Source organism: Nelumbo lutea, chromosome 1 (assembly GCF_056320005.1).
Source record: "Nelumbo lutea isolate HS-2025 chromosome 1, American lotus-T2T, whole genome shotgun sequence".
Lineage (NCBI taxonomy): Eukaryota > Viridiplantae > Streptophyta > Magnoliopsida > Proteales > Nelumbonaceae > Nelumbo > Nelumbo lutea.
Window position 1 is genome coordinate 18,530,268 of NC_142684.1, and position 26,411 is coordinate 18,556,678.

Here is a 26,411-nt window from a genome sequence, read left to right on the forward strand (position 1 = left end):
TAAACTTCATTCTATCTCATCCCTAGCTATTGGAAAACTTTTGACTAGGTACATACGGAAGGTAAGTCTTTCATTTTAACTTTTAAACTTGATTTCATAATCTCAGTTTTTTTTAGTTTTCCTATATTACTTGAAGTTTAAAATGTTGGAAAACCATTGTAGAGAGGCAAGGGTCTTACGAAAATCAGTACCTAAGACTCGATAACATTACTTCAAAATTGGTCTTTGAAAAAGTTGAAAGCATGTTCCTCCAGATTTAAGAAATTCTTACAACTATTTCTGTTTTTCTTTGTTAGAAATCGAGCCAGAACAACTCCCGTATTGAGCTATTACAGTAGCTTGGAGAGAGGGGTGCCTAATACCTTTCCTCTCCCAATCCTTGGGACCCAAAATCTCTTAGTTGTGTGCTTTTTTCCCATGAAGAATGAGTCACTGTTAAAGATAAATCAATTTCTCGAATCTAAAAATGAAGACCCATTTCCTCTAAAAAAATGGGTGACGACTCTTACTTTTTGAGCTGGCCACAAGCTTCCCGGAGCTCAGATCGACTATCATCAGTTGGGAGATTTAGCATTCTTTTGGTTACCTTTGTGTCTTTCCACATGCTTTTTAGCATTCCTCTTTATTGATAAGACAATACCTTGCCTTTTATCTCTATGAAATTTCTCAAATAACAAAATGTTTAAAAAAAAAAACATTAGCAAAAGCCAAAAAAAAAAAAAGCAAGTCCGCAATATTTAAGTATTGTTGTGATAAATAACGACTCAGTATTTAAGCATTTAACAAGTTAATAATTTAGACAACACAACAATTTTCAAGAGTAGTCCACATGATGGATTGTAGGAAGTAGTACACCCGACAGGGTATGTAGAATGAATGAATATTTCATGACTCCCTTTATGATTTTTTATCTAAGTGTGCCTTAGTGCATGATTACCTAGATAGAAAATTACATGTAGCTATTTTTCCTTTTAGAAAAACCCTATCAAACTTTCTTCGACACCTTCTTCTTGGTTCTGCAGACCATAGTTTTAGAAAATTTATCAATATAGCATCCTTCAAAACTATCACTAATAAGGTTGCACATACATCTATCTCTTTACCTAAATTGCAGATAGATTTTTTTCCTTTATTATCCTCTGATCAAAACCTTTCAAACTGTCCTCAAACACTTGTTTCACTTCAATCGCTAGCCCCTTTTTATCCAAGTCCCACATAAGGAAGCTAAGTGATGAATACCAAGACTAATACCCTCCTAAACCATTATGGTCCTAAGTGTAAATGCCTACTATTAGAGTTCAAGAAGAACCAAAACCAAACTTATAAAGGAGAGAAGAAATTGCCTATGGGTGCTTCTTCTGTGACATGACAAATTGAGAGCGCATTAGGACAATTTTGTTCAACTTTAGATTATTTTTAGCTTCAATAATTTTGGTCATCAATTCAATATATACCCTCATCATCAATTTAGCTTTAATACCTATTGTCATGTACTTTTATTCAAAGCTTTCATCCACACAAAGATATTTTGAAGGAGTTCCAGTGCTAAATTGTTGTAAGAAATTAAGATTTAACATCTCATGGAAAACAAACTCTAAGAAATACTTTAATGATAATTAGTACTACATCAATAAATTTTGCAAAGCCATGCTAACCAATTAGAAATAGATAAATTAACCAAAGAATGGGAAAATTTTCCATAAACTAAAGGCCCAAAAGTACTGACCACCATGAAAATATTGAATATTAAAGCAAGTTTTCATCATTTTTCCCTGCAACTTCGAAGTTAAACCTTCTTAAGCTTAACACTGAAAACATAAGATATCTCTAGATAGAAGAGTATACAATGTAGTCTCTACACACTACTGCCTATGAAAAACAGACTTAACCACATCAACCAAGTCAATTCAACAAAGCAATGTTTCTTTTTACTTGGAACCAAACAAAGAAATCAACCAAGTCAACAACCATCAATCCCTCAAATAGCTCACTAATATCTTAGAATAATAAAAATTAGAAAACCAAAAAGGAAGACCCATGAAAATAGAAGCCCAAAAGTACAAAGAGAGTAGAGGAAAACCACTCACCTGAACCTACAAAGGAAATGCTTCCACCAAGATTAGAGTAAGAATAAATAACCGAAATATAGTGCTCTTCACCAATAACGGTAAACCCAGCACCAGATATTGTTCTACAAAGGATCTATAGAATAAAGATCTCTATTCAGATGTCTAGGATGCCATAGAGTGGAACCTGAAAATCTTGTTGTGGATAGTACAATGTTACACTAATTTCAAACTTGAAGCTAATAGAAAAGTGATAGCAAATAAAAAATAAAGCTCCCGAATTTTTTTTACGTAGAAAAAAGAAAACAGGACGCACAATAGACTTGGAAACAAAGAAATTTCAAAAACCTAACAATTCAAAAAATGGAAAAGCAACTTAAATTTTAAACAATGAAATAAGTACATTTCAGGCAATGAACCTGGAAGAAACAATTGCAAAGGGGTAATAGAAGCAAAAGGTTTTTCTAAGAAGAGAAACACCTGTATATACTGTTCAAAAGAAGCCAAAGATAAAAAAATATCCCACATATTTTACAACCTTTGTAGAAAAGATAAATTAGCACACCAAGGAACTTATTGAAAAAAATAAACAAATATCCATAAATAATTATGGCATCGCACATGTGGCAACACAGAACCACAGAATTGTCAAACGAAACCTCATCACCATGTAAACATCAACTTTGGGGCACTTGGAACACGCCACACCCATCTTGGCCTCCTTGACCCCACCTCGGCAGATCGACCAGTGGATGCCCCGAGGCGACCTGCCTCTGCCGACTTGATTGTGGCCCAGCTAGCGACCTACACTATGTGGATTTCTTGCTCTATTTCTATATATTAAAATAAGAATGTCCACGTCACATAATCTCTCCTTTCACATGTATCATTTTCAACTCTTGATTTGAAAAAGTTAAAAAAAAGATGAATAATTATATGTTTCTTTTCTTCACTGTTACATATTACACATTAGGGGATTAATGGGCGGGGATAGAGTAGGGTGCATGTGAATTCTACTGACCTTATGGAGAGCATGCAGTGAAGTATGTTTGATCTTGTGCGTCCATATTTAGAGGGGCACCAATTAATTAACTATCACATGCCTTTCATACAAATTTTTATATATTTTGTTAACTTTTTTCATTTTCCAAAGAGTTTCTATGCACCTAAACATTAAGGTTATGTTTGGTTTGAATGAAAAGGTAGGGAAAGGTAGGAAAATCCATACAAGATTTGTAAAGGTTTCCCTACCTTTCTTTTCCTTTCCTTTCCCTATCTTTTCCTTCAAACCAAACATAGTGTAAGAGAGAGACAATTGAGAATTGAGAAATCGATAAAAACTACATGGGGTCATAATTTAAACATTAATTTTCTTTTATCCTTGATTTTTGTATTTCCTCTCCATCATTAATAAAATTAATTTTATTTATCACATTTATATTCTTAATATAACAAATACATAATATTAGATATGTGCACCTATATTTTTTACATAATTTCTATCTTTTATATGATTTGTTTTACTTCTATCTATTTTTAATTTTATTATTTAATTATGATATCATGGGATGATGACCCATTTGACATAGATGGCTGAACCATTGACCCACCACTTGCATTGATGAAAAGCTGGTTTGCTTATTGTATTCCAATCTCATTATTAGTGAAAGCAAATCTTATTTTCACACTTATTTTTGTTTATTCTTTTTTTTTTTTGGTATTAATCACTGTCTCACACCCCCGTAGGGGTTGTTACTCTTTTAAGTAAACAATACAACATCACATCCTCAACTCTTTTCTTAAGAGATGATAATAGTGGGATTTGAAGCTGCACCACCACTAGGACAATTCATATAGTGCACCAACTGGGATACCCCTCAGTTGGTTAAATCTAATGAATATATAATGTGAGAGAAGTGCTTAAATGTTTTCTACAATATATATATATATATATATATATATATATATATATATATATATATATATTTATCTTTTTATGCTTCTAACTCTTTAAATATTTATTATTTAATTATGACATCCTGGGTTGATTTATTTGGTCCAAAAGTTTGGATTGTTAACATGCTATCTAGAGAAGAAATGGTTTCATTCTTAGGTCAATTTTAAATCTATGACTAATATATAATATTATAAATGTATCTAATTTTTTCTATTTTTTTGCATTCCATAATTTAAATATTTCTATTTTAAAAATTTTACTATTTAACTATGACATCATGTGTTGATACATTTGGCCCAAATGATTGAACCACTTACTTGCCACATAGATGCAGAAATGCTTTCATTTCCATATTGATTTTGAAATTTGTAATCTATTTTCATCATTAACAAAAAAATACTTGTTATTTGTCATTATGGATTCACCTATTTGACCCAAATGGTTGAATGGTTTAACTGCCACTTGAAAAATAAATGGTTTTGTTTATCGGTTTGTTTTTAAAATATTGGTTTTATACCATTGAAATTATTTTAAATATTGGTGCTAACTTTGTCCATCGAAATAATAAACATTGAATGCAAAATTAAAAGGCACTTTTGTGAATTAAAAATGCATTTAATGCTAAGATAATATGTCCTTTATACCATCACATTTTCCCAAATTTAAATTCAACAGATGGGAGCAATTTTGTTTATTAAAGAAAACAAAACATACACTGCAATAGTAGAATGACATTTTTACCATCACCATTTCTCTTGTATTTAAATCCAAAGAGGGGGTACTTCCGTCAATTGAAAATTCCAAAAACATGTGCAACATATTTTGTACTTTGGGTGTGTTCTTTTTTTTTTTTTTTTGGATTTTGAGAGGGGGAAAAGTTGGTCATTGGAATTTTGGTTCCCATTGACCAAGAATCCCATGTTCATTTTTCAGATTTATGTGGAAAGTTTATTTTCCTAGGTATCCATCTCCAAGGTGGGTAAATAACTTTCCCACCTATGGGGAAAATTGCTAACACTTGAATGAGACAAAAATATCCCTTTTAATTACAGATTTTATGGCTAAAATGATCATTACCTTATTTACTTGGGAAATAAAAGAACATGGGTAAATGCACTTACCCGACTTAAGTGTTTCGCAAGAAAAACTTACCCAGGTAATTGCATTTACTTGGGTAAGTAACTTACCGAAAAGCGAATAGGACCTTTATAGTAGTATGGATGTGAGTAGACCTGTTCATGGGCCGGGTAGCCCGATGGCCCGACCCGACCCGGCCCGCACCCCGGTCGGGCTTGGTCATGTAATTAGGCCCGCAGGCCTAACACAGTAAGCCCAACTGTGTTACGGGTCGGGCTCAGGATTTGTCAAAAAAGCCCGGCCCGGCCTGACTCAGCATTATATATTTTATAAAATACATAATATGTATTTTATATATTATATAAAATATATAAATAATATAATATTTATTGAAATATGTATATTTATAATTTAATAAATACATTTTTTTATTTTTTTCTTTATAATTTCTCTCTCACTCTCTCTCTCTCTCTCTCTCTCTCTCTCTCTCTCTCTCTCTCAGTCGCTTCAGCAGTAATAACAACATGGGATAAATTTTGGGCTCGGGCCTAGGCCCGGGCTTTGGACTTTTATGAGGGCCGGGCTCGGGCCCAAGTTGTAGGCCCGATGGTCGGACCGGGCCTTAAAAAAATCTGTTAATACAGAGTGAAAGCCCGGCCCGACCCGTCCCATGAATAGGTCTAGATGTGAGTAGTGATTGCCATTTATGGCATGACCTAGCCTAGCCCTAAGATTTTTGGGCTCATACAACCAATCTTCTTCTAGGCCTAGACCTACACTAGGTCCACACAAAATGCATCAAGCCTGAGCCAAGCAAGCCCTAGGCCTGCTCAACATGGCATGGCCCGTATGTAATGATATATATGTATGGGTGGCCAACAAAAATGGAAAAACCAAAAAACCAAACTAAATCAAGAAAATTGAATTAATTGATCGGTTTGATATTTTTAAAAAACTGAATGATTTGTTTAGTTTTTGTATAACCTAGAAAAAACCAACGGTTAACCAAACCAAGCGATATGTATTTTTAATATATATCATTAGGGATGCAAACCGATCAGATCCGATTCGAATAAGGGTATATATGAATCCGATTCAATACTATAAATTGTAAATCTGGTCCGATCCAAAGATCTAATCACATTTAAAAAACAATGATTCAAACTTGAATTTATTAAAGATGTCGGATATTCGCGAATATGACACAATTTGTATTTATTTTTAAAAAATAATGTTACAAATAAAGAGAATGATTAAATTCATAGTCATAAAAGTATTTTCGAATGATGAATATCATTTTGGTATGTGTTAAACGAATAGAATTCGGGTCAATCTTAATAGGATGAAATTTGAATTCGAATTTGGACAACCGGATACCATTTGCAAGGTGGGGGTATATTTATTTTGCTAGGCAAACTTGAGGGTAGGGGGTTGGGGATAGAAAAGGACAAATGACAAAAAGGCAGGCTCTGACAAGGTCCAGGGTGAGCTGGTGGACAAATACCACCCTTGCCACATCCCCGATCAACCTGGTCAATGATAAAAAACGCCCTGATCGGGGCAGCTGGTCAGATTGCATCTCTAAATGGAAGCAGAAAGCAGTGTTGTCAAACCTGGACTAGATCTGACGGTCTACCTGTAAAGCTATAACCAAGTTGCCAACGCCTATTTTTGGTGCACCACCGATTAAGATTGTATTTAGTATTATTGTTGTTACATCACATTACGTAAACAGTGATGTAAACAGTGGCCTATTTTATCTACAATGTAATGTTTATAGTAGATGCAACTGATCACTAGTCAGAACTCGCCAAGTGGCAGCAAGCTAAGGGTAAAGTTGTTAATTGACTAGACTTACTTAGGGTAGGCTGACCTGGCCAAATTGGCCTGATTTGGACAAGTTGAGCTGATCTAACCGAGCCAATCTAACCTAGACAGTTGATCTAATCTGACCGAACTGACCCATCTAAGTATCAATTCATATCATGCACAAGTAACACGTAGACATCCATACAAGCATACGTGGCCGAGCTGATTAAAATATCAATGCCAACACACCCCATATAGGTCCACTGCCTATCATGTGCACAGGTGTTAACTAAGGGCGTGACAAATGGACCGAACTCTAACCACATATAAGTGACACGTCAGTTCTTAAATGAAACCCCTCTGTCATACATAAGTGAGACCCCATTCATTTGAACGCAACATAATTATGCTACTATGCACAAGACACACCACATCTCTACCTCATCCCTCCAATTTCAACGTCAACAAAGGTGTTTGTGTTTTTCTAAAGCGTTTTTTTAGGTGTCCAGATTGAATTTTAATGTTATTTTCTTTGGGGGTATTATCCTTTTATCCATCGAGAAGGACAAGTAAAGCTTGCCTAAAACAGGAGATCTTAAGAAGCGATTGGAGGAGGTCACGCCAACCCCATTTCTCTGTCTATTTACTCGATGGATGAGCTTTTTAGACCGACAAGGATGGAGATTACCTTCCCATCAAGGTGACCAATCAAATTTGGCTTTTAATGCTCAATGAATGGTTGATGTTACAGAACTGTTGTTTGCAAGGACACTGAAAAAAAATCGTTTCAAACGTTTCCATTCTGACAAAGGGGTATAAAAAAATTAGGGGTTTTTATGCATTTTAAATTCCAACACAGGAAGAAAAGGTACAGAAGGGAAATGCAATTCTCACTAGCTTCTAGTACCGAAGTAGAGGTGCTCATACTGCTGACATGCAGATACCAATCCCGCATCAAATCAACATCCCCTGCTATGGAGAACTGCAAGCTGCCATGTAACCACCTTGACTAAAGGATCACTTGGTGATGGCTCAATCAAGGAATCATCCAAGGAATAAAGAAAAGAAGGTTTTCTGGATAGGGAGTTCAACGAGCATCCTGGTGCCTGAAAATCAGGTATGCTGAGATTCCCATGTGTAAAATCCATGAATTACAGTACAGACAACCCATGGAAAGTCATCGACACAAATCGGATAACTGCCTTTAAATTAGATAGCCAAATAGTTCAACATTTACATACATAGAACAGAACGTTCATCGATTTTATTTGGAAACTAAAACCTCATCCACACGAGTGCCGGGGCAATCTGACTACTCAAATCTCAGTATAATGACACAAATCAGTAATCTACAATATATTCCCACATAGCGTTACAATGCTGTCATCTCAACACCCTCCCCCAACCCGGGGAAATTTCATCTAAGGTCCAGAAATTTACTGGGGATTAGGAGGGCGGCTGTTTGCAGAACAAACTCGGGACCCCCACTCCAAAAGCTCTTTGCTAGTGTCATCTTTGTGCACAAGAACTTCAATGAAACATAATGAATCTTGTTTTTCTCCCGTAGCTGTTGCAATCGCCTCTGTTAGCTCATCCTCTGTCCGGACCTGCATTTCAATTATCCAATCCATAAAACCTACCATGAGTGGGAATTGCTAACAATAGGCTGAATTAAGCATAAATGGTTCACAGGGTATTTTCAGGAATGGACCCAACATTGCACTGCACATGCAGTATACAGCGGATCTCTACAATGGCACCTCTTCGACTGGCATAGCCCAGATTAGAAACCAGATCAATCGAGAAAAATCAAGCTGATCATTTTGGTATCCAGTTAATCTAGTTTCTTTGGCTGTGAAAATTCAAAGAGCTATCTACAAATTTAATAATTTAGATTGCTAGCCAGGTGCGCCACATGTACGCTAATGATGGGTTACTTCATTCCTGATGTATCATGCATTCTTTTAATGGGAATAGAAGAGATAACTAGACATTTATCCTTTCAGGCTAACCTTGGCAGTCCAACATTTTCCTTCACCATTATGGATTGCATCTACAAGCCCGGTGTAGTTCCAGTTCTTAATAACATTGTATGGACCATCATGAATCTCTACTTCAATAGTATATCCTCCATTGTTGATGAGGAATATAATGCTCCTTTGACCACATCTGATCATTGTCGAGATATCCTGAGCAGTTACCTGAAAAATGGTATAGGAGAATTAATCAGATTTACAAGACATTCAACCTCTGAACTAAAACTGACTAAAAACAGATCTCAGATAATGCTTCATTTTATGGCATAAAATAGGCACACAGACCAACCTGGAAACTTCCATCACCAATGCACGCAATCACACGCTTTTCTTTAGCAGCCTGAGCATACCCAAGTGTTGCACCTACTGACCACCCAATGGATCCATATTGCATCTGGAACTCGTATCTGCATTAAGTTACATTTAAATTTGAGTGCTGATTAAAAACTAGGGGAGTAATTCTTGGCATACAGTTTATATAAAAGTAACCTGAATTACTTACCCACAATTTTCTGGGAGACGGAGCTTCTGACAGTTGAACCATGAGTCACCTGTCTCAGAAATAACTGCTGTGCCTCCGCTTAGCATATCCTGTTTAATGATTCATACCCATTAGAAGAATAACAAGCAACAGATGGAATATCTGTAATTCTAGAATGCATGGATCCAGTAGCATATTTAGGCTTGTATTTCACTACAAGATTGAAAGTATTTAGGTTCTCAGGAAACGCACGCATACACACATACATGAGTAAACATGCATATACACATACAAAAGTACTTAAAATATGTAGGTATACATAAAAATACACACATTGACAAAGAAGGAAGAACAGGGGAAGGGTTTCAGTTATTCACCATGGCCTGGGAGATTTCCTATAAAGATAACCAGAATGGATGATAATGATTGCTTCCTAGATCAAAGGTAATCCAAGAAAAATGCTTAGAAAATAGAGCAAACATCAATCAATCACATCACTTTTGGACTAGGAAACTCACGACTGGCAGATTCCATTAATTGGATATATGCAAAGTGCTACGTGCATGATAATGCCATTTTTATCCTAGTCATAGTCTAAAAAAGAAGTTGATAATGTTGTTCAGCAACCAGGGGGTGTGGACTAATATTCTAGATTGTGTGTCTGTTACTTGCCTGAATGTGTTTAAACAGGATGTTAACTCTCAAAGGTTCATCTTGATTTCGCTTAAGAGGGATGCCTGGAGGAATATAGATACGGCGGTAATTCTCCACTGCTGTGCTGTTCTTCTTCAGCTTCTTGGCCAATGCCGTCAAGAATTCAGCCATGAAAACCCAACCTAAGGAAGGTCCATTGCCAATATTCACACGATTGGGATGAACTATTACTGATTTCTCCTTCTTGATCAGCAAGGAGTAGCCCACTGAGCTGTAGTCATTGAAGATGGGACCAACAAAAACGTAGGCATCAGCAGACTCCACAATCTCACCACAGAAGCCAGTGCTGACGGCACCCCAGTATGTCCCAATGAAATGGGGGTGGTGCTCTGGAACCAGACCCTTGCTTGATGGCATAATTGCAATTGGATAACCACATGCATCTGCCAGCTCCATAAATGCCTTTTGTGCCTTGGCTACCCTTAATTTGGGCCCACCCACAAGAACGGGCTTCACTGCTTTGTTTAGAAAATTTGCTGTTGCCTCAACTGCTGCTTCCAGTCCCATTTTATTGCTCACCCTGCATTCAAGTGAGTTTGGTCATTAAATGATATTCTTGATAGCCAGGTAAATTACAAAAGCAGATATAGATGTATGAAGATTAATGTGATGACAAGATATCATAAATGGATGGCCTCCAAATTCCCAAATAAATAAATAAATATATAAGAGAAAAAGAACCCTCTGCTTATGAAGAAAAATAAGGAAACTTATTATGCAAACTCCCAAATATTTATCATTGATTACATTAATACAAAGATTATGCAGAAATAAATTAAATAAGTTATTCTGGTGAAGAAAACCTATGACATTTTCAATTTGCATTACTCGTTATCAAGGAGCGTCATTCGAGAATAATTAGTTTTTGCTTCTCAAAAGAAAAAAAAAAAAAAAAAAAGAAGAAGAAGAAAAAGAAAAACGTCAAGACACTTTAACAGGACAAGTAGTACTAATTAGTTCATGTTCTCTATCGTGTCTTTCTTTCCTTCTATTTCTACTTAAAGAACACAATCCTAAACAAGTACAAGGCATTAGAAGAAGGGGTCAACTTCATTTAAGCCAATTTCCTTTCAACTCATCAAAATTTAATGACAAGTTCACAAAGGATTTTTCCACTTAATATTAAATGTATATTTAGAAATAAAAGGAGAAAAACAGAGAGGGAAACCATACCATGGTGCAAGGAAGAAAGGAACTGGCTCCCTACCGAAAGTAGGATGAGGAATTGCTGGCAAATTGCAGCTTATGCTGATATAGACAGGCTTACACTCCTTCAAAGCATTCGAAATTGCAGTATCTATTTGCTCGTGTGCATCGTCCAAGTGATTCACCACTGCCTGTTCCAGACATAACAATCCCCATCACAACAGCAGAATACAAATAACCCCCTTCAATTTCGGAGAATTTCCTCAAGTAGACAATAAAAATAATTATTTTATCGTTGATGTCACTAGCATCGCACTTGAACTAACATGGGTCGTCTCTCATTCTTTGCTTTAACAACACAAATTTAACTTGTAAGTTAATTTATCAACTCAGAGAGTTCTAAAAAAATCAAGAGATGGAATTCCGTAACTCATGGCGGGTGGAACAGTGACTTGCCTGATGACATGTGACCGTCTGAAAGCACCGAAGCTCCTGGCTGAAATCCGGCAACCCGATCGTGTGGTGGAGAATCCGATTGGTACCGTAGTCATTCGAATTGGGTCCACCAACGATGCAAATAACAGGGAGGTTCTCACTGTAAGCACCGGCAATGGCGTTGAGGACGCTAAGCCCACCAACAGTGAAGGTGACGACGCAAGCGCCAACCCCTTTGAAACGGGCGTACCCATCTGCAGCATACCCAGCGTTGAGCTCGTTGCAGCAGCCGATGACGTTGAGATCGGGTTCGGCGATCAGGTGATCGAGAAGCGTCAGATTGAAGTCACCCGGCACAGAGAACACATCACGAACGCCTATTTGGACAAGCCGACGAGCCAGATGCCGACCAAGGGTGCCGCTGGAGGCACTACCTCGGACAGCCGGAAGGACGATGCTGGGATGCCCCGTTGCTCCGATATTATTCTGGGCTTCCATTTTCGATTCTGAGGTTGATGAAAAGAGGGTTAAATTAATCAGACAAAGCTTAAGATGGTGAGGAAGAGATCATAGAGCTTCTGTACTTAAAAAGAAAGAACTAAGGGGGTGGTTTTAAGAAACCAGGGGCGGATTTAGGGAATTAGGGGGACGAGGACATGGTAATTTGTAGAAGATGCGAAAGGAAGGAAGCCTGTAAGAAGAAATGAAAGGAGATTTCGTGGGGAGAATTATTGATTTGATTCTGAAAATATGAAATCTATCTACAATGACCAATTGACGCTGTGTTTTGATTATTATACGGCTTCCACCTCTTGGTGAGCTGCATGCGTTGGACTGTATGGAGTCCACTGACTAATAGTTTACACTTAAAACGAGATAATTAGCGAAAGCTAATCTGGATTAAGACCACAAACGGACAAAGACAATTACATTAATTAAAATTAAATTACATCTTTGAAATTTGAAGTTGAAATCCTTGGACCAGAGTGACTTCACTTCAGGTGGTTACGTATCCAGACCGTCCAAATTGAGGAACCAGTATCAACATCTGTGATCTGTCAACTAATTTTTGTATTTTAGTTTACGACTTTACGCCACGGAGAGGAGAGGGCTTCATTGGGCAATGGGCATGCACACCTACCCAGGCCCATATTCAAAGGGTAGGGCTAGGACCGTAGGAGGTAGGACCACGTCGTCTGAAGAGTTGAGCCAATGAGCCCGGCGGCTTGACAAAAAATGTGAATCTGTTGTCAATAGTTTTGTGCTTGGTTCGGGTGTGGGCCTACAGCCCACAAGGCAAGACCAATAGTTAGGACCTGGTCACCTGGGGCCTGAGGGCTTAAAGTCTGTATTACACGCGGCGGGTCCTATGTTTGTTTGGTTATGTAGTAATGCTAATGCATTGAAAGATGATGAATCCCAATCTTATCCTTTTGTTTGGAAGAAAAAGGAAAGTAGTAAAGAAATGGAATATATTAAGTGTGAAGACAGAAACATACAGTGTGAATATTGAATGTTGAGAATTGAACTATCAAAACACGAGTCTGTGAATAACAAGCAAGTTTTTTTATGGGAGATCTTGCTACAGAGTTCATATATGCATTAAGTTTTGGGGGTCTTTGTCCTTTGAAGTTTAAGACCGTTTGACTAGCATCTTAGAGCCTGTTTGGTACATCTTTCCATGCGATTTTTTGTCTGTTTCTAAGTCAGAAAGACCGAAAATCGGTCTATTTCCATTTAGCATGCAGAAGGTTTAATCGCCAAAAAATGGGATGCGGAAAAGACGCAGAAACACATTTTGGGTTGATTTTAGGAAGCTCCAAATGAAGCTTCCCGTGTCTTTCACATTTTATCTCGCATAGAAAGATCTGAAACGGCGTACGTAGAGACACACATCTACCAAATGGTCTTTGTGCTTGTGCTGCCCAAATCTTATGCCCAAAACTCAATATGAGTTTTCACTATCAGAGCTTCTCAAAAAAACTTGTCAAACAGACCCTTAATCTACGATGATATATCGGGCTGTTAAATGATAGATTTTAGTTAGGTGTAGAAAGATGAAAGAAGCTTCATTTAAAGTTTCTTAGTTTTCGGATATTTTGGACTTCTGGATGCTTTTTTGGGTGCAGTTGTTTCTGGTTTCCTGTATTTCATTGCCAAATAAAATAAAAAGGAGAGAGATCAAATTATAGTCTTTTAAATTGTCAAAAACCCAAAAAATTTGCCAAACGCCCCCTATATTATTGGTCGGTGGTGTTTTATTTAAAAAGGGTGAGTGTGACATATAACAGCAGAGCAGCTTAATGGTTTTTATTTTGGTGATTGCTCCCATAATTAAAACTTAGCCGTAGTACTTGAATGAATAAGATGAGCTTTAATTAATTTGGCATCTAAGACAAGCCCAAAATCTAGTAGGAGGAGGAGGCTTCCTACATGCAGCAGCTCTATTATTTGTTTTTGTATGCCTTGCAAGTTACAAATTCATCATACAGCACACATCTGGAATATTTGATGTTATTTCAAGTGGATCGTATTTGGAGAAATGATGAAATTTCAGTGCTTTTCCTTTAGAGTAATTCTAGCTACGATTAAATTTTTATGAATTTACTATTTTACCCTTCACTATCTCCCGCTTTGTTTTCTTCCTCTTCGATAGAAGTTCATCACACAGAGTACTTCAAGAAGTACCACTCCAAATGAATAGACATTTGGTTTATCAGTCAGCTGCTGCCGTTTAAAATACCCCGAGTCCAGATACCCAAAGCTACCTTTTACACCAGTGCTAACATGGGTCTCATCCTGACAGGGGCCAGACCTTGAAAGGCCGAAGTCAGCGACCTTGGCGACATAGTTTTCATCAAGCAAAATGTTGGTTGATTTAACATCGCGATGGATGATTCCCTGAGTTGAACCTGTGTGAAGGTAATGGAGGCCTCTGGCTGAACCAACGCATATCTCAAGCCTCTGCTTCCAAGACAAAGGTTGAAACTCTGAACCATATAAATGGTTCCTTAATGGCCCCTTCTCCATATACTCATATACCAGTATCATCTCCGACTGTTCTTCGCAAAACCCAATCAGGGAAACGAGATGCCGGTGGCGAATCTTTGACAGAACTGTAATCTTTGTTTGGAATTCTGGAAGGCCCTGCCTAGACCCCGGTACACCTCGCTTCACAGACACTCTTGTGTTGTCTCTGAGCATTCCCTTTACACCATACCAAATCCACCCGTACCGACAAGATGGGAATTTTTCAGAGGCAAGATGGAAGTTCATCGCAAGAACATCAGAGGACGATTTTACAACAAGTAATTACTTAATTCATATTTCTTTAATCCAAAAACATAAAACTGACAATCAAATACCCAGGGGAATTTCAATCGATTTTCGATCTCAGATTGCTTATTCCTCAAATAGCGATGGTTTACGTGGATTGCAACTAGAAGATTAGTGGAAGCTCAAACAACAAAAGCTGGTACGAGTTTTGTAGGTTGGTTAAGGACAAAAGTCGAACAACGACTGCTATGATAGATTCTGCTCCAGGGAAGTTGATGGATGATTGGAGAAGCCTGAAGCGGTAAAGGAGTGAAGAGAGAGAAAGGGGAAGATCGCTGAAGCTGATTCGCCATTTAGGGGTATTTTAGTCATAAAAATTGCATTTATACCCATGTGAACAATTTCTGCCGATGAATATTAACGATATAGTGAGATTTGGAAAATAAAAATTTACTGACATACTAAGTTTTGAATAATCTCCCAATTAAATATTAATAACAAAAGGCTAATGCTAACGTCACGACTTATGTCAAGTACTCAGGTGACGGAGATAAAATAGTGAGACATGAGGCTGGCGACCCAGTGTTGTGGGGCGCTAATGTGAACTCGGAAGGACATATGACGCGTATAGTGCTCTTAAGTCTGATCTGAGACATTCACTGCTCACCGCATCCAGAAGGAGGGCTCCAAACGGACATCGCGCATTAACCTTTGACCAGATGATTCTCTCAATGGATGAGACAAACTTCCCCCCATTTACACAAGTTTCCATGTTTCAATGTTTTTATGTTATAATTGCACGATTCAGATTACATAAGCTATTAGTTTCTTCGGTAGAGAATTAATTTAAACTAGTGGATTTAGGCCTTAAACCAATGTTTTTGGAACCGGGTCAGACCGGACGGTTGACTGAAAAATTTGAGAATCAGTCACCTCATCAGTTCCGTTTTATCTTAAAATCATTTTTTGGTCAAAAACCATTAATTTGATCAGCAAATCATTGATTTGGGTGGTCGAATTATTTGAACAGTCTAACAGTTTTTGGCTGTTTTTTATTTTTTATTTTTATTTTATAATTTCTTTTGTTAGAAGAGGTCATTCATTCAGTACGAATGGTTGGACCATTTGACCCGAGAACCGGACTTCTGAACAATTTATTGTTCGGTTGGATTTTAAAAACCTTGCCTTAAATAGTAAAACTCTTGTCTATTGCAGTACATTTTTCACACTAGGAATGATCCCTTGCTATGTACGACACTATTAATCTGAATTATTTCAAATTCTTTATATTGGAAATGATAAATACAACGGAAAAGTATGGACAGGCTCAATGCTGCAGACTTATAAACATTCAAAATGCCAAAAATCCCTATTCTATACATGCCATTAATTAGCATCAATTTCGAGCTAGCACCTACCCCAACTGTACTTTGGGCCTAAAAATTCAGACCTTCTGCTGAACCGTCGTTCTCCCAAAACATAAATGCATAGCTAGCAAATGAGGCATACTAATACGGGAAAATTGGGTTGCTTGTGTTAATGGTAACATTGCCTTTCTATTTATGCCATTTTGTAATATTTTGTCATGTTACAGAGGGTGTGGTTGAAGTAGAAGGTGTTACAAATGAAGCTGCAGCAGATCAAGAAGAGGACAAAGGTGTAGAAGGTGCCTGATGAGAGCAAATCTGGTAGCTTTTATTAGTTTTTAAATTTTGTTAGATTTTTGTCTGCCATGTCTGATCATTAACTTATGCACTCGAGCAGAGAAGGGAGTTCCCAATTTCTGGTTCACTGCTATGAAGACCAATGAAATTCTAGCAGAGGAGGTAAGGGAACATGATCTGCAAATTTTCCTTGTTGGTTGTTTCTAAAGTGATTGACTTTTTGCATTTTTGGGAGTTCAGATTTCAGAGTGTGATGAAGGGGCACTCAAGTATCTCAAGGACATCAAATGGTGTAGGATTGAGGAGGATGAACTTATCCTAAAGAAAGCAATTGGGTAAAATTGCATTTTACTGTATCTTTTTTTTATAGTTATTGTATCAATTCTTTAATTGCAGCTCTTACCAACATACATAACTTTCTTGTAGCACGGAGAATGAATAGTATCCAGGGAAAACTTTGACCCAAAATCTCTTGAAGAAGCCAAAATTCTGATTTGTCCAATTTACTTGTTGGGGTTTGTCTATATCTTATCGTCCACTTCAATGCTCTAAACTGCAGAAAGGCGGAAGGGGCCAAACTGGGGAAGGTCAGCAAGGTGAACGGCCTCCAGAGTGTAAGTGGACATGCAAACCACATAGGTTGAGTATGAGTGCAAATTAGATTGTCAAAATGGATCGTATTGAATTCTTGTTTCGGGTTTCAGTTTCATAATTATGCTTTAGGTTTCAGCAGGTTTAAACTGACATTCTTGATTTAAAAAAAAAAAAAAAAAATTAAACCTATGTGGTGGTCATGCAAACCGCTACCTTCGGAAAATTCGCACCGCCACCTTTGATGAAATACAACATTTATGGTGGCGGTTTATTTAGATGACAATTAAGTCTAAGCTGGTGGTTAAAAAAGCCGGATTTGATTATAAATTTTAACTAACGCGGCAGTTTATGGAAATGACAAATGAATATAGGCCGGTGGTCAAGGGTGCCGGTTCAATAACTAAACTGGCGGTCAAAAGCGCCGGCTCAATAATTAAACCGGCAGTCAAGGGCGTCGGCTAAATAACTAAAGCAGCGGTTAAGGCATCCATTAAGGACGGTTTGAATTGCTGTTGTGCACTATATAAGCCCGCGGTTCTCTAAACACCACCGGCAAAAGAATGGTTGTCTTCTAAGCCGGCGTCCATGACCTAGGGTGACGCAACTATAGACGGCAGCCATTGAACCGCCGGCTCATGTTTATACCGACGGGTGAAATGGATAAGCCGGCGGTTTAGTGAGCGCCGGCTTAACTTGCTCTTCTTGTAGTGTGTATTGAAATACCTCCTCGTAAATAATAATACAAAGTACAAGAGATACTCTAAATGGGCGATTTGGACGCATTGTGAGGTTGGTGTGAGGAGTAGATCCGAACTCCCCCCCTCCTCAAGAGGGTATGGGTTAAAATAAACAACCAATACTCTCCAAATATTCACTTGCCGTGAGACCGATTATAATGGCAAAAGAATGTGGGGGAAGTTGATCAATTGTTTGATTGACCAACTTACCACATGAGATACCAGCAAACAAACGGGGCCATGTAAGACTGGGTTGAACAATGAGGTCCATTGTGTTTGACTATGGTGATGCCAAGGCATTGAAGATGATTCCTCCTTTCCGATTATCTAAAAATCAATGATTTTTTATGAAAAAATAAAAAACCACAAAAAATTGTTATTTGGTATCATTTATGCCATATAAATAGTTTGTTTGATACTGATTAGGGTTCATAAGAAGGCCCAACCTGACCAAACTGATCAATCCGGATTAACACAATCTGAGTTGGCCGGTTTTTCATCAGTATGGGTTGATTTCGATTTTCACACAAAAAATCGAAACTGACCCGAACCGAACCGACTTAATTTCTAGTTCAAATATGAAGTTCCAAAGCCAATTATGCCACCTAGTTTTTTAATGGTTGCAAGAAACTTTGGATTAGTGAATAATGATTAATGAACAACTTTTGTGATTAACTTTTCATTTAAATTTTATCATAGGAGATGGCTGAAATGATGTTCAATTTATGACTGTTTTTAAAATTAGCAAAATTTTATCACAGGGATGAACTTAAAACCGAAACCGATTCAAACTGACCAAATCAGTTTTGCTTAACACTGGATCGGTTTCGATTTCTATATTAGGTAATTCAATCAGGTCGGGTCGGTTTCGGTTTCTCAAGCGTAACTGTTTTTTTTTTTGTTAAAAACCATCATTTTTTAAGACATGTCAGATGCCATGTCATCCTCCAAAAACGATGATCACTCAAGATGGTCCAATTTCACGAATCGTTTTTTTTTTTTTTTTTTCTGATTTCCCAAAAATCGTGAAAACCGTCCAACGAAAAAGATTAAAAAGTCACCGGTTATTTATCCCATGTGGATCTGACATGGTGCCAATTTTTGGCATCATAGAAATAAGAAATGGTGTACGACATACCCACGGACAAGGTACATGATATGGTGATAGAAGTAGAATTACGGCATGAAACTGACACATAGTCCGAATGGCCCCCAAGCCTTTTAGATTTGAATCGATGTCTTGACTGCACGATTAATGATATTGTCGCCCAAGCCTACGATATGGGACTAGGGCGATGCAATTCATAAATTCATAAAGAAAAGAAATAGGACGGCTAAGAATCTGAGAAATTGGAACAAAAATAATTTTGGCAATATTTTTAATATAAAACATGATATCCTCAACTCCACTGAGGATGTGCAAAGGAAGTTAATGGAGAAAAATAATAACAGTGTAGTGGTCCAGTGCATCCACGAACCTCTGCAGGAAGAAGGGATGGTTATGGTTAGCTTCTGCAGGAAGAAGGGATGGAGGAAGGATTGTTTAGGAGGAGTGGGTTGAATTGGAATTTAAGGCCTAGAGATTGAGCGAATCTTTGAAGGCGGTCGCCGGTCCTCCGAAGGGCGTCCAAGTCCTGGCCTATTCCGGTGATTCGGATCATCGGTGGTGGGTTTGATGGGTCTGAGCGCTCGGTGAGTAATAGCAGTATTATCAGCAATAGAAAGGGGGGTCATGGCACTAGCACCTGCAGTGGCAGTGGCCGTGGCTGCCGACGAGACGAAGATGTGTAAAGCGTGGCGGTTGAGGCGATATGAGAGGGCCCTGGTGAATTGGTGAGCTAGCCGTAAGGGGAAGAGTTGGTGGAGAGGAAGGAGAGGCGGTGAGCTGGGGAATTACATTGACTGACGAGCTCAGTGCAGTTGATCGGTAATTGGCGCATATGAGTTGCTGTAGAAGTGAAGCGCCATGATGCAAGGGCGAGTTATCGAATGTTCATGGGGAAGATGTCGTTGCAATCACTGTCAGCCGCTGCGCTATGAGAACGTTGGGAGCATCCGATGGGTGGAGCAAGTCCTAGAAATATATACTTGGATCGATCTGGACAGACTGAAGATAAGGGTGCACACAGCACCAAACCCCCAAACTGACCGGCGAAATTGCAGAACGCCGAATCAGCATTCTCGAAACCTGACGAAATCACAATGACACATGAACACAAGCTGCGTTTAGAGTTTAAACCAACTCATGATACCGAACTTAGCAACAACACAAACGCACCATACGATGTGTAGTTTTCAACTATATCTGCTGCAATCCGATAAACATCTGCATATACAAATATGGAGCCGTTGAGGTTTGAGCTTAGTTCCTTGACCAGGTGCCTCAGCCTGTCGTTGAATACCTTAGCTAGCTGATTCGGGAAGGCGGAGCAATCATCTCCGGCCGATAAATGAAACTCCTTCTGATTAGGGTTGCACCCAATCGGGCCAACGTTGATCACCACAATCTTTCTGGCACCCAAACGAGCTGAGAAATGCGAAGGAATATGAAGTAGATGGGTTTGCTGTTGATGTATCGTGAGGTAGGAGATGATGAAAAGTGTTTTTTTTTCTAACTGTGCCAATAGTTATTAGAAGAGTAGTAAGGGGATTAAAAAATATTGTAATGGTGGATTTCAATGAAAGGCTAACGGAAGAGGGTTTTTGTGGCAAAATAAATCACAACGGGGTCGGAAAACAAATTACCTTATTTCTTTAATTTGGTTAATTTATATTTAATACCAAATCTCTTTCATTAATGTCATTTATTACTCCTAATATTTATATCTAATTTCTCTTTAATTCTTTAAAAAATCCATTAATTAATGATTCTCTCTCTCATTAATTTCGCTTTGTTACTATAAAAACTACAAATTTAACATTAGCAAAACTTGAACCTTGGTCACTTGATTTTAACACCATAACTTTCCCACTAAGCCACTCCAATTTGCTTGTTATAATTATATACATTTTTAGTTTTAAGAAAATTTTATTTTTTCTTAGTAGTGCTTATTAATAAATGTTGAAATTAATTATTAAAATTTATATACTAATAAATATTAAGATATTATATTAGTTATTTGAAAATTGATGTATATATATTTATATTTTAGTTTTTTTTGCTTTTTTTATATTTTAATTATTCCATCATTTTTCAATGATTATTAATTAAATGCTGATATATCACATTTTATATAAACATTAAAATATGTTTTTTACATATAAATGACTTATTTACAATCATATAAAATTTGTAAGTATTATTATTAATATATTTTTTATGACTTATTTAAATTTCTTATCATATTTACGTGTATCTTAATTTTCGTCTATATCCATATTTATTTAAAACATATTTAAATAACTTTTCCAATACATTTTGCGTTTCAATAACCGCTCTTATCTTCCTATCCATACCCATGATGATGTCTGCTCCAATAATCCCTTGCCAGGTGTCAAAATACTTTTGTAAATTCTAAGCAATGGCACAATTACGTAGATCAGTTGCTTTATCAGAAACAGTAAAACCGAAAGCCGTGAAAAGTGTAATCTGAAGAAGCAGTCTTCCATTTGTTTACACGTGTCCCGACCACACATGGTGCTCTGCTTCTTCCCATTTCCGATTACCACCTCATCACCAGCGATTATTTGCATTGACGAAAGAAAATGGGAGGAACATCTCTATTCTCTTTCCCAACGAAAATCCTGACTTTACTCAATTCTCAACCTATGATAACATCTCTACATTAAATATGAAGATTGCTAATTCAAGAATGGGATACTCCATGGATCCCAATCGAAGCTCACAATTCTCAGGAAATCAATCCAAAGTCACAAGTTTCTAAATTGTATAACAAAATAGATACATAGACAATTCACAGTGAGGCAGAGTAAAAAGACAGGGGAAGTCTCCTTCTACCTTTCTTTCTTCTAACAATCCCAACTACAACAACAATCTATTATATGAATCAGAAACAACAAAATCTGTAGACAAATACATCCTCCCCATCAACCCATCCATCAATTAAATTAAAAGTAAGAAAAGGGGAAACCCCAAGAGATGAAAGTAATCACTATGAAGGAAAAGAACGGAATTGAAATCTATCTAACAGGGGATCTGAGAGGTGAACCACTCCATTACGTGAAGCGGGGCTTTGATCAACTCCAGCGCAAGCTCCACTATGACCGTCACGCAGAGGCAACACGGACATATGCAACTCAGCAACAACCTATTCCAATTAGAAAGAGACAAAATCAGAGAGATCATCAGATCAAAGTCAAACTAACTCCTTCCTACTAACCCGCCTGATTTCTTGATTCATCTATAAATCTTAACGAGATATTCAAAACAAACCCAGGATACTGTAAGAAAGAAAGGAATAGAAAGAACGAACCCAACAATCCAGACGATGATGCCGACGATGGAGACGATGAGGGAGAGAAACGCAAAGGGAAGGCCCAGTAGAAAGCCCAAAGGCCGGCACTCACAATCACCGCAGCACATGTTTTCCTTCTTTCACTTTCTTCTCTCCGGCGGCGCTTCCGGTGATGTGCTGCTGCTCTATTAAAGCCAACCACCTTGTTGTCTAACCTTTTTTTCTTGTTTTTAGGTGACGGAAAGAACAAAATTAAAAAAACACTAAAAAGGCGCAACACGTGCCGGCTGCTGCACTACAGAAAAGTAAAAGATAATAATAACAATAATAATAAAGCAAAAGAATTATTATTATTATTATTATTATTATTATTAAATTGTTTAAACCTGGATAATTGCAATCACCTTTTGAATTTGTTGATGTTATCACTATTTTTTTTAAATGACAAAATTGCCCTTTAAATGAGGAATATGTGGTTTTTAACATAGGGATAGCAATTTGAAAGGGTTTGGGGCAGCGATTGATATGGGGTAAATTTGAAAAATAAATTAATTTCAAAAAAATTGAAAAATTTTAGGATAGCGATTGATAGATAAATTTAGAAAAATAAATCAATCTCAAAAAGAAATTGGAAGAATTTGAAATAATAATTGATATGAAAGACAAATTAAAAAAAATAAATCAATTCCAAAAAAAAAAAATTGAAAGCCATTGATATAAAAGGCAAATTTGAAAAGTAAATGAATTGGTCAAAATTAACTGTTTGAGTATTTTAGTCATTTTACCCCTCTTATTAGAGAATTTTATTCTCTAACAAAAGATTTTACTTGCAACTGTATTATAAAGTTCTTTCAACAATTTACTATAATAATAATAATAATAATAATAATAATAATAATAATAATAATAATAATAATGTAATATGATTGTTTGGCTATTACTTTATGGCTGGGAGCCTTTTTCTCGAATAGTCGAAAATGAGACAAAGATGTCAAAAGTGTGCTGTAAGACTAATTTAGGATTAATGATAACGTGGCAATGCATCAGAGACCAGTCAGGCGTTTGGGAAAGCAATCTCAGCCGTTGGATTTGTGAAGGATTGATACTGTTTCTAATCGGGATCGATCGGATGGCTAATTGCTGTCTTGAAGTGTTTAGAACTGTATCTCTTAATAATTTAATATTTAATGAATTGAATTGAATTTCACCCAAGTTTCAAAGTATCAATATCACAATTTTAAGATATATAATGGGATGGGCTCATTGATATTTTATTTTTAAAAATTCAAAACCTACAAAATTCTAAAATGGATTGAGAGACCTTGTTCAAATCCTATCAATATATCTTAATGATCTATATTCATATCTATTATTAAAAGTACAAATGACAGTGTGAAAGATAAACTATTGAATGTGATATTAAAGCTACCATTTTGGACAGTAGAAAGCTTTTCGGTTAATTTACGTTTTCTATATTTGTTCATACATCGTGTTCTTGTAACAAAGTAATCCATGGGCTTGCACAATATGCTATTTTGCATAACAGCTCCATGACCTGGTTTGACATCTTAAATTTTTTAAGATTTCTGGTGCTCAATGAGATGTAATCTTTATTTGATGAATAGAAACTTTGTTTGTGGGTTAAAAAAAGAAAGAAAAAATTTGACACTTATTTTTGAATCTGGTTTCTCTCTAATTGTGAGGGCAAAAAATGTAATTTAAACTACTATTTTTCATCCCATTCAATTCCCTCTCATTAAGTCTTGTGTTTAACTTATTAAGTTACATTTTCTCTCATTAATTCCTATATTTAGACTTTTTTTCCTCACCAATAAATTTCATCAATTAGATTTATATTCAGTACTTTTTATAATATAAAATCCATATTTTTTAAAAGCGATCATGGTGTCCAATAAGAAGTTCAACTATTTGGGCCGAATGGGTCAACCCATGATGTCATAATTAATTAATAAGACTCATAAAATAGAAATAAATACAAAAAATTAAAAAATATATATAAATATAAAAAAATTATGTGCATCTTTAATATTTCATATTAACAATATTAAAAAAATATTTATAAAATTATTTTTTATAATGTTGGAAATGAAATATAAAATTTAAAACAACCCAAAAATGAATTTGTTTTCCTATTTGGTGGTGGATCAACAGTTCAACCTTTTTGGTCAAATGTATCAACCCTTCATATTGGAATTAAATAATAAAATTTAAAAAATGATTAAACACATACATACATATATATATATATATATATATATATATATATATATATATATATATATATATATATACCACTTATATTTTATATTAATCACATTAAAGAAGAATAAGTTTGATAAAAAAATAATTTTTAATCAGGATGGAATTTAAAATTCCCAAAATAAAATTATTTTCCTATTTGATGACGAATTAATGGTTCATCCTTTTGGGTCAGATGTGTCAATCATTGTTGTTATAATCAAATAATAAAAATTTTAAAAGATATGAATATAAAGAATTACAAAAAATATAAATATTTTATAGAAAACATTTGGACACATCTCTAATATTATATATTCATAATATTAAACAAAAATAATGTGATAAATAAGAATTATTTTTGTGTATATAAAAATATAAAATTTATACAAAGTTTTAGAAATATATTATTACTGTCATCATCATTTATAAGTACCATATGCTTTCACATGTAGATATGCTAATCCATGTAATGGCTGCAACGATATTAGGCCATACCATCCTGTGCAATGTGTTCATTGCCTAAAAAATGGCATGATGCAATATTACCTTTATAACTTCTCCCTTTACAAAAGTTTATTATAAGAGTTGTAAGAAGCGTTATGGTAATACTCAAATTGATTTTCAAGACGGTTGGTTTCTTGATATGGGTCATCTCACGGTGAATCCCATCATCTAAGGGTGAACTAAATGAAATATTTGGGCCCAACACCCATCTAAACCTACAGCCACTAAAGCCGTAGACTAGAGTACAGATTTTTCCACTATTAGGTAGGCCCTCCACATGCAAGGATTGGTGGGTGAAAGTAAGGACAAAAAATAGATGAATTAAAAATTCAAAAATTATTACAATGGGATATTGATAAGTTTGATTGAAAGTTTGGAGCAAAGAGCAGTTCCAATAAAATATTAGGAATTCAACCAAAAGTTTTAATTATTGGAAAAAAAATTAAAATTTCGGCACATGGAAAGAAAATAATAAGAATATAAAAGGATTAAATTAGTTTGATGGGATGGGACAAAAGTAAGTATCAGATGAGTTCGGATCAACTACCAATACAGAACAATTCCAACCGGCCATCGCAGCCCTATATCGGGAACATCTATGTATGGCTGCAATGATCTGCTAGGACGGTGTTGGGAGTGTTTTGCTGGTAGCAAATCTCAACCCATATGAAATATCAAAACAATAAATATGCAACCGCGTTTTGCACAATGAGATTCTGTACACCAACAAGCGAAGTTGACCACTTGCCTAACAAAGAAGAGAAGAACAAAGTTGAGGCCGCATTTGGCATTCCTTATTTTAAAAACTTATCTCCTTGTTGCTGTTAAAATGCCTCTATGAACTTCGAGTTTTTAACTACAAAAAGGAGATAATCCTTATAATAAAGAATGCCAAATGCAGCCTGAGTCCTGCATTTCATTGCTTATATATTATATACAAGGCCGAATGCCAATCAAGTGTTCCATTACTGGATGTGATTCAACACCTATCATAGATCGAATGGAAGTACAAGAGATCTGGGCTCATTCACATGCCCGCTTAGAATGAAGAACCACATCATTATCTAAGCCTTATCCCAACTATAATAATTCATATTTGCTGAACGCAATGGTTGTGTGATTGACTGTGAAACCTGGAAATAAGTACTCCTAGCTTAATAAAATCAAAAAATTATTGAAACCTGTGGAACAATAAAAAATTAATAAAAGGAAAAGATGTAAAAAGATCCAACCTCTCA

General features: G+C 36.2%; 2 protein-coding genes, 1 long non-coding RNA gene and 1 pseudogene across 3 annotated transcripts; all 4 read right to left on the reverse strand.

Annotated features, from left to right (window-relative positions):
* Positions 1 to 8,091: 8,091 nt before the first annotated feature.
* On the reverse strand, positions 8,092 to 12,547 carry LOC148873804 (pyruvate decarboxylase 1-like). Its single transcript, XM_088961225.1, has 7 exons — positions 11,739 to 12,547; positions 11,314 to 11,473; positions 10,099 to 10,660; positions 9,448 to 9,536; positions 9,235 to 9,352; positions 8,922 to 9,110; positions 8,092 to 8,516 (listed from the first exon to the last, which is right to left on the reverse strand). The coding sequence occupies exons 1-7, from the start codon at positions 12,217 to 12,219 to the stop codon at positions 8,346 to 8,348; spliced, it is 1,770 nt and encodes a 589-aa protein (XP_088817351.1). The 5' UTR covers positions 12,220 to 12,547; the 3' UTR covers positions 8,092 to 8,345.
* Positions 12,548 to 14,343: 1,796 nt separating this feature from the next.
* On the reverse strand, positions 14,344 to 14,966 carry LOC148873805 (putative receptor-like protein kinase At5g24010; annotated as a pseudogene).
* A 4,376-nt stretch (positions 14,967 to 19,342) lies between these two features.
* Positions 19,343 to 20,823, reverse strand: LOC148873806 (uncharacterized). The gene is made up of 2 exons (XR_016112608.1): positions 20,271 to 20,823; positions 19,343 to 20,180 (listed from the first exon to the last, which is right to left on the reverse strand). It is a non-coding gene; the product is annotated as an uncharacterized LOC148873806 (long non-coding RNA).
* A 1,028-nt stretch (positions 20,824 to 21,851) lies between these two features.
* Positions 21,852 to 22,638, reverse strand: LOC148873807 (signaling peptide TAXIMIN 1). The gene is made up of 2 exons (XM_088983140.1): positions 22,426 to 22,638; positions 21,852 to 22,260 (listed from the first exon to the last, which is right to left on the reverse strand). The coding sequence occupies exons 1-2, from the start codon at positions 22,533 to 22,535 to the stop codon at positions 22,137 to 22,139; spliced, it is 234 nt and encodes a 77-aa protein (XP_088839266.1). The 5' UTR covers positions 22,536 to 22,638; the 3' UTR covers positions 21,852 to 22,136.
* Between the last annotated feature and the right edge of the window lie 3,773 nt (positions 22,639 to 26,411).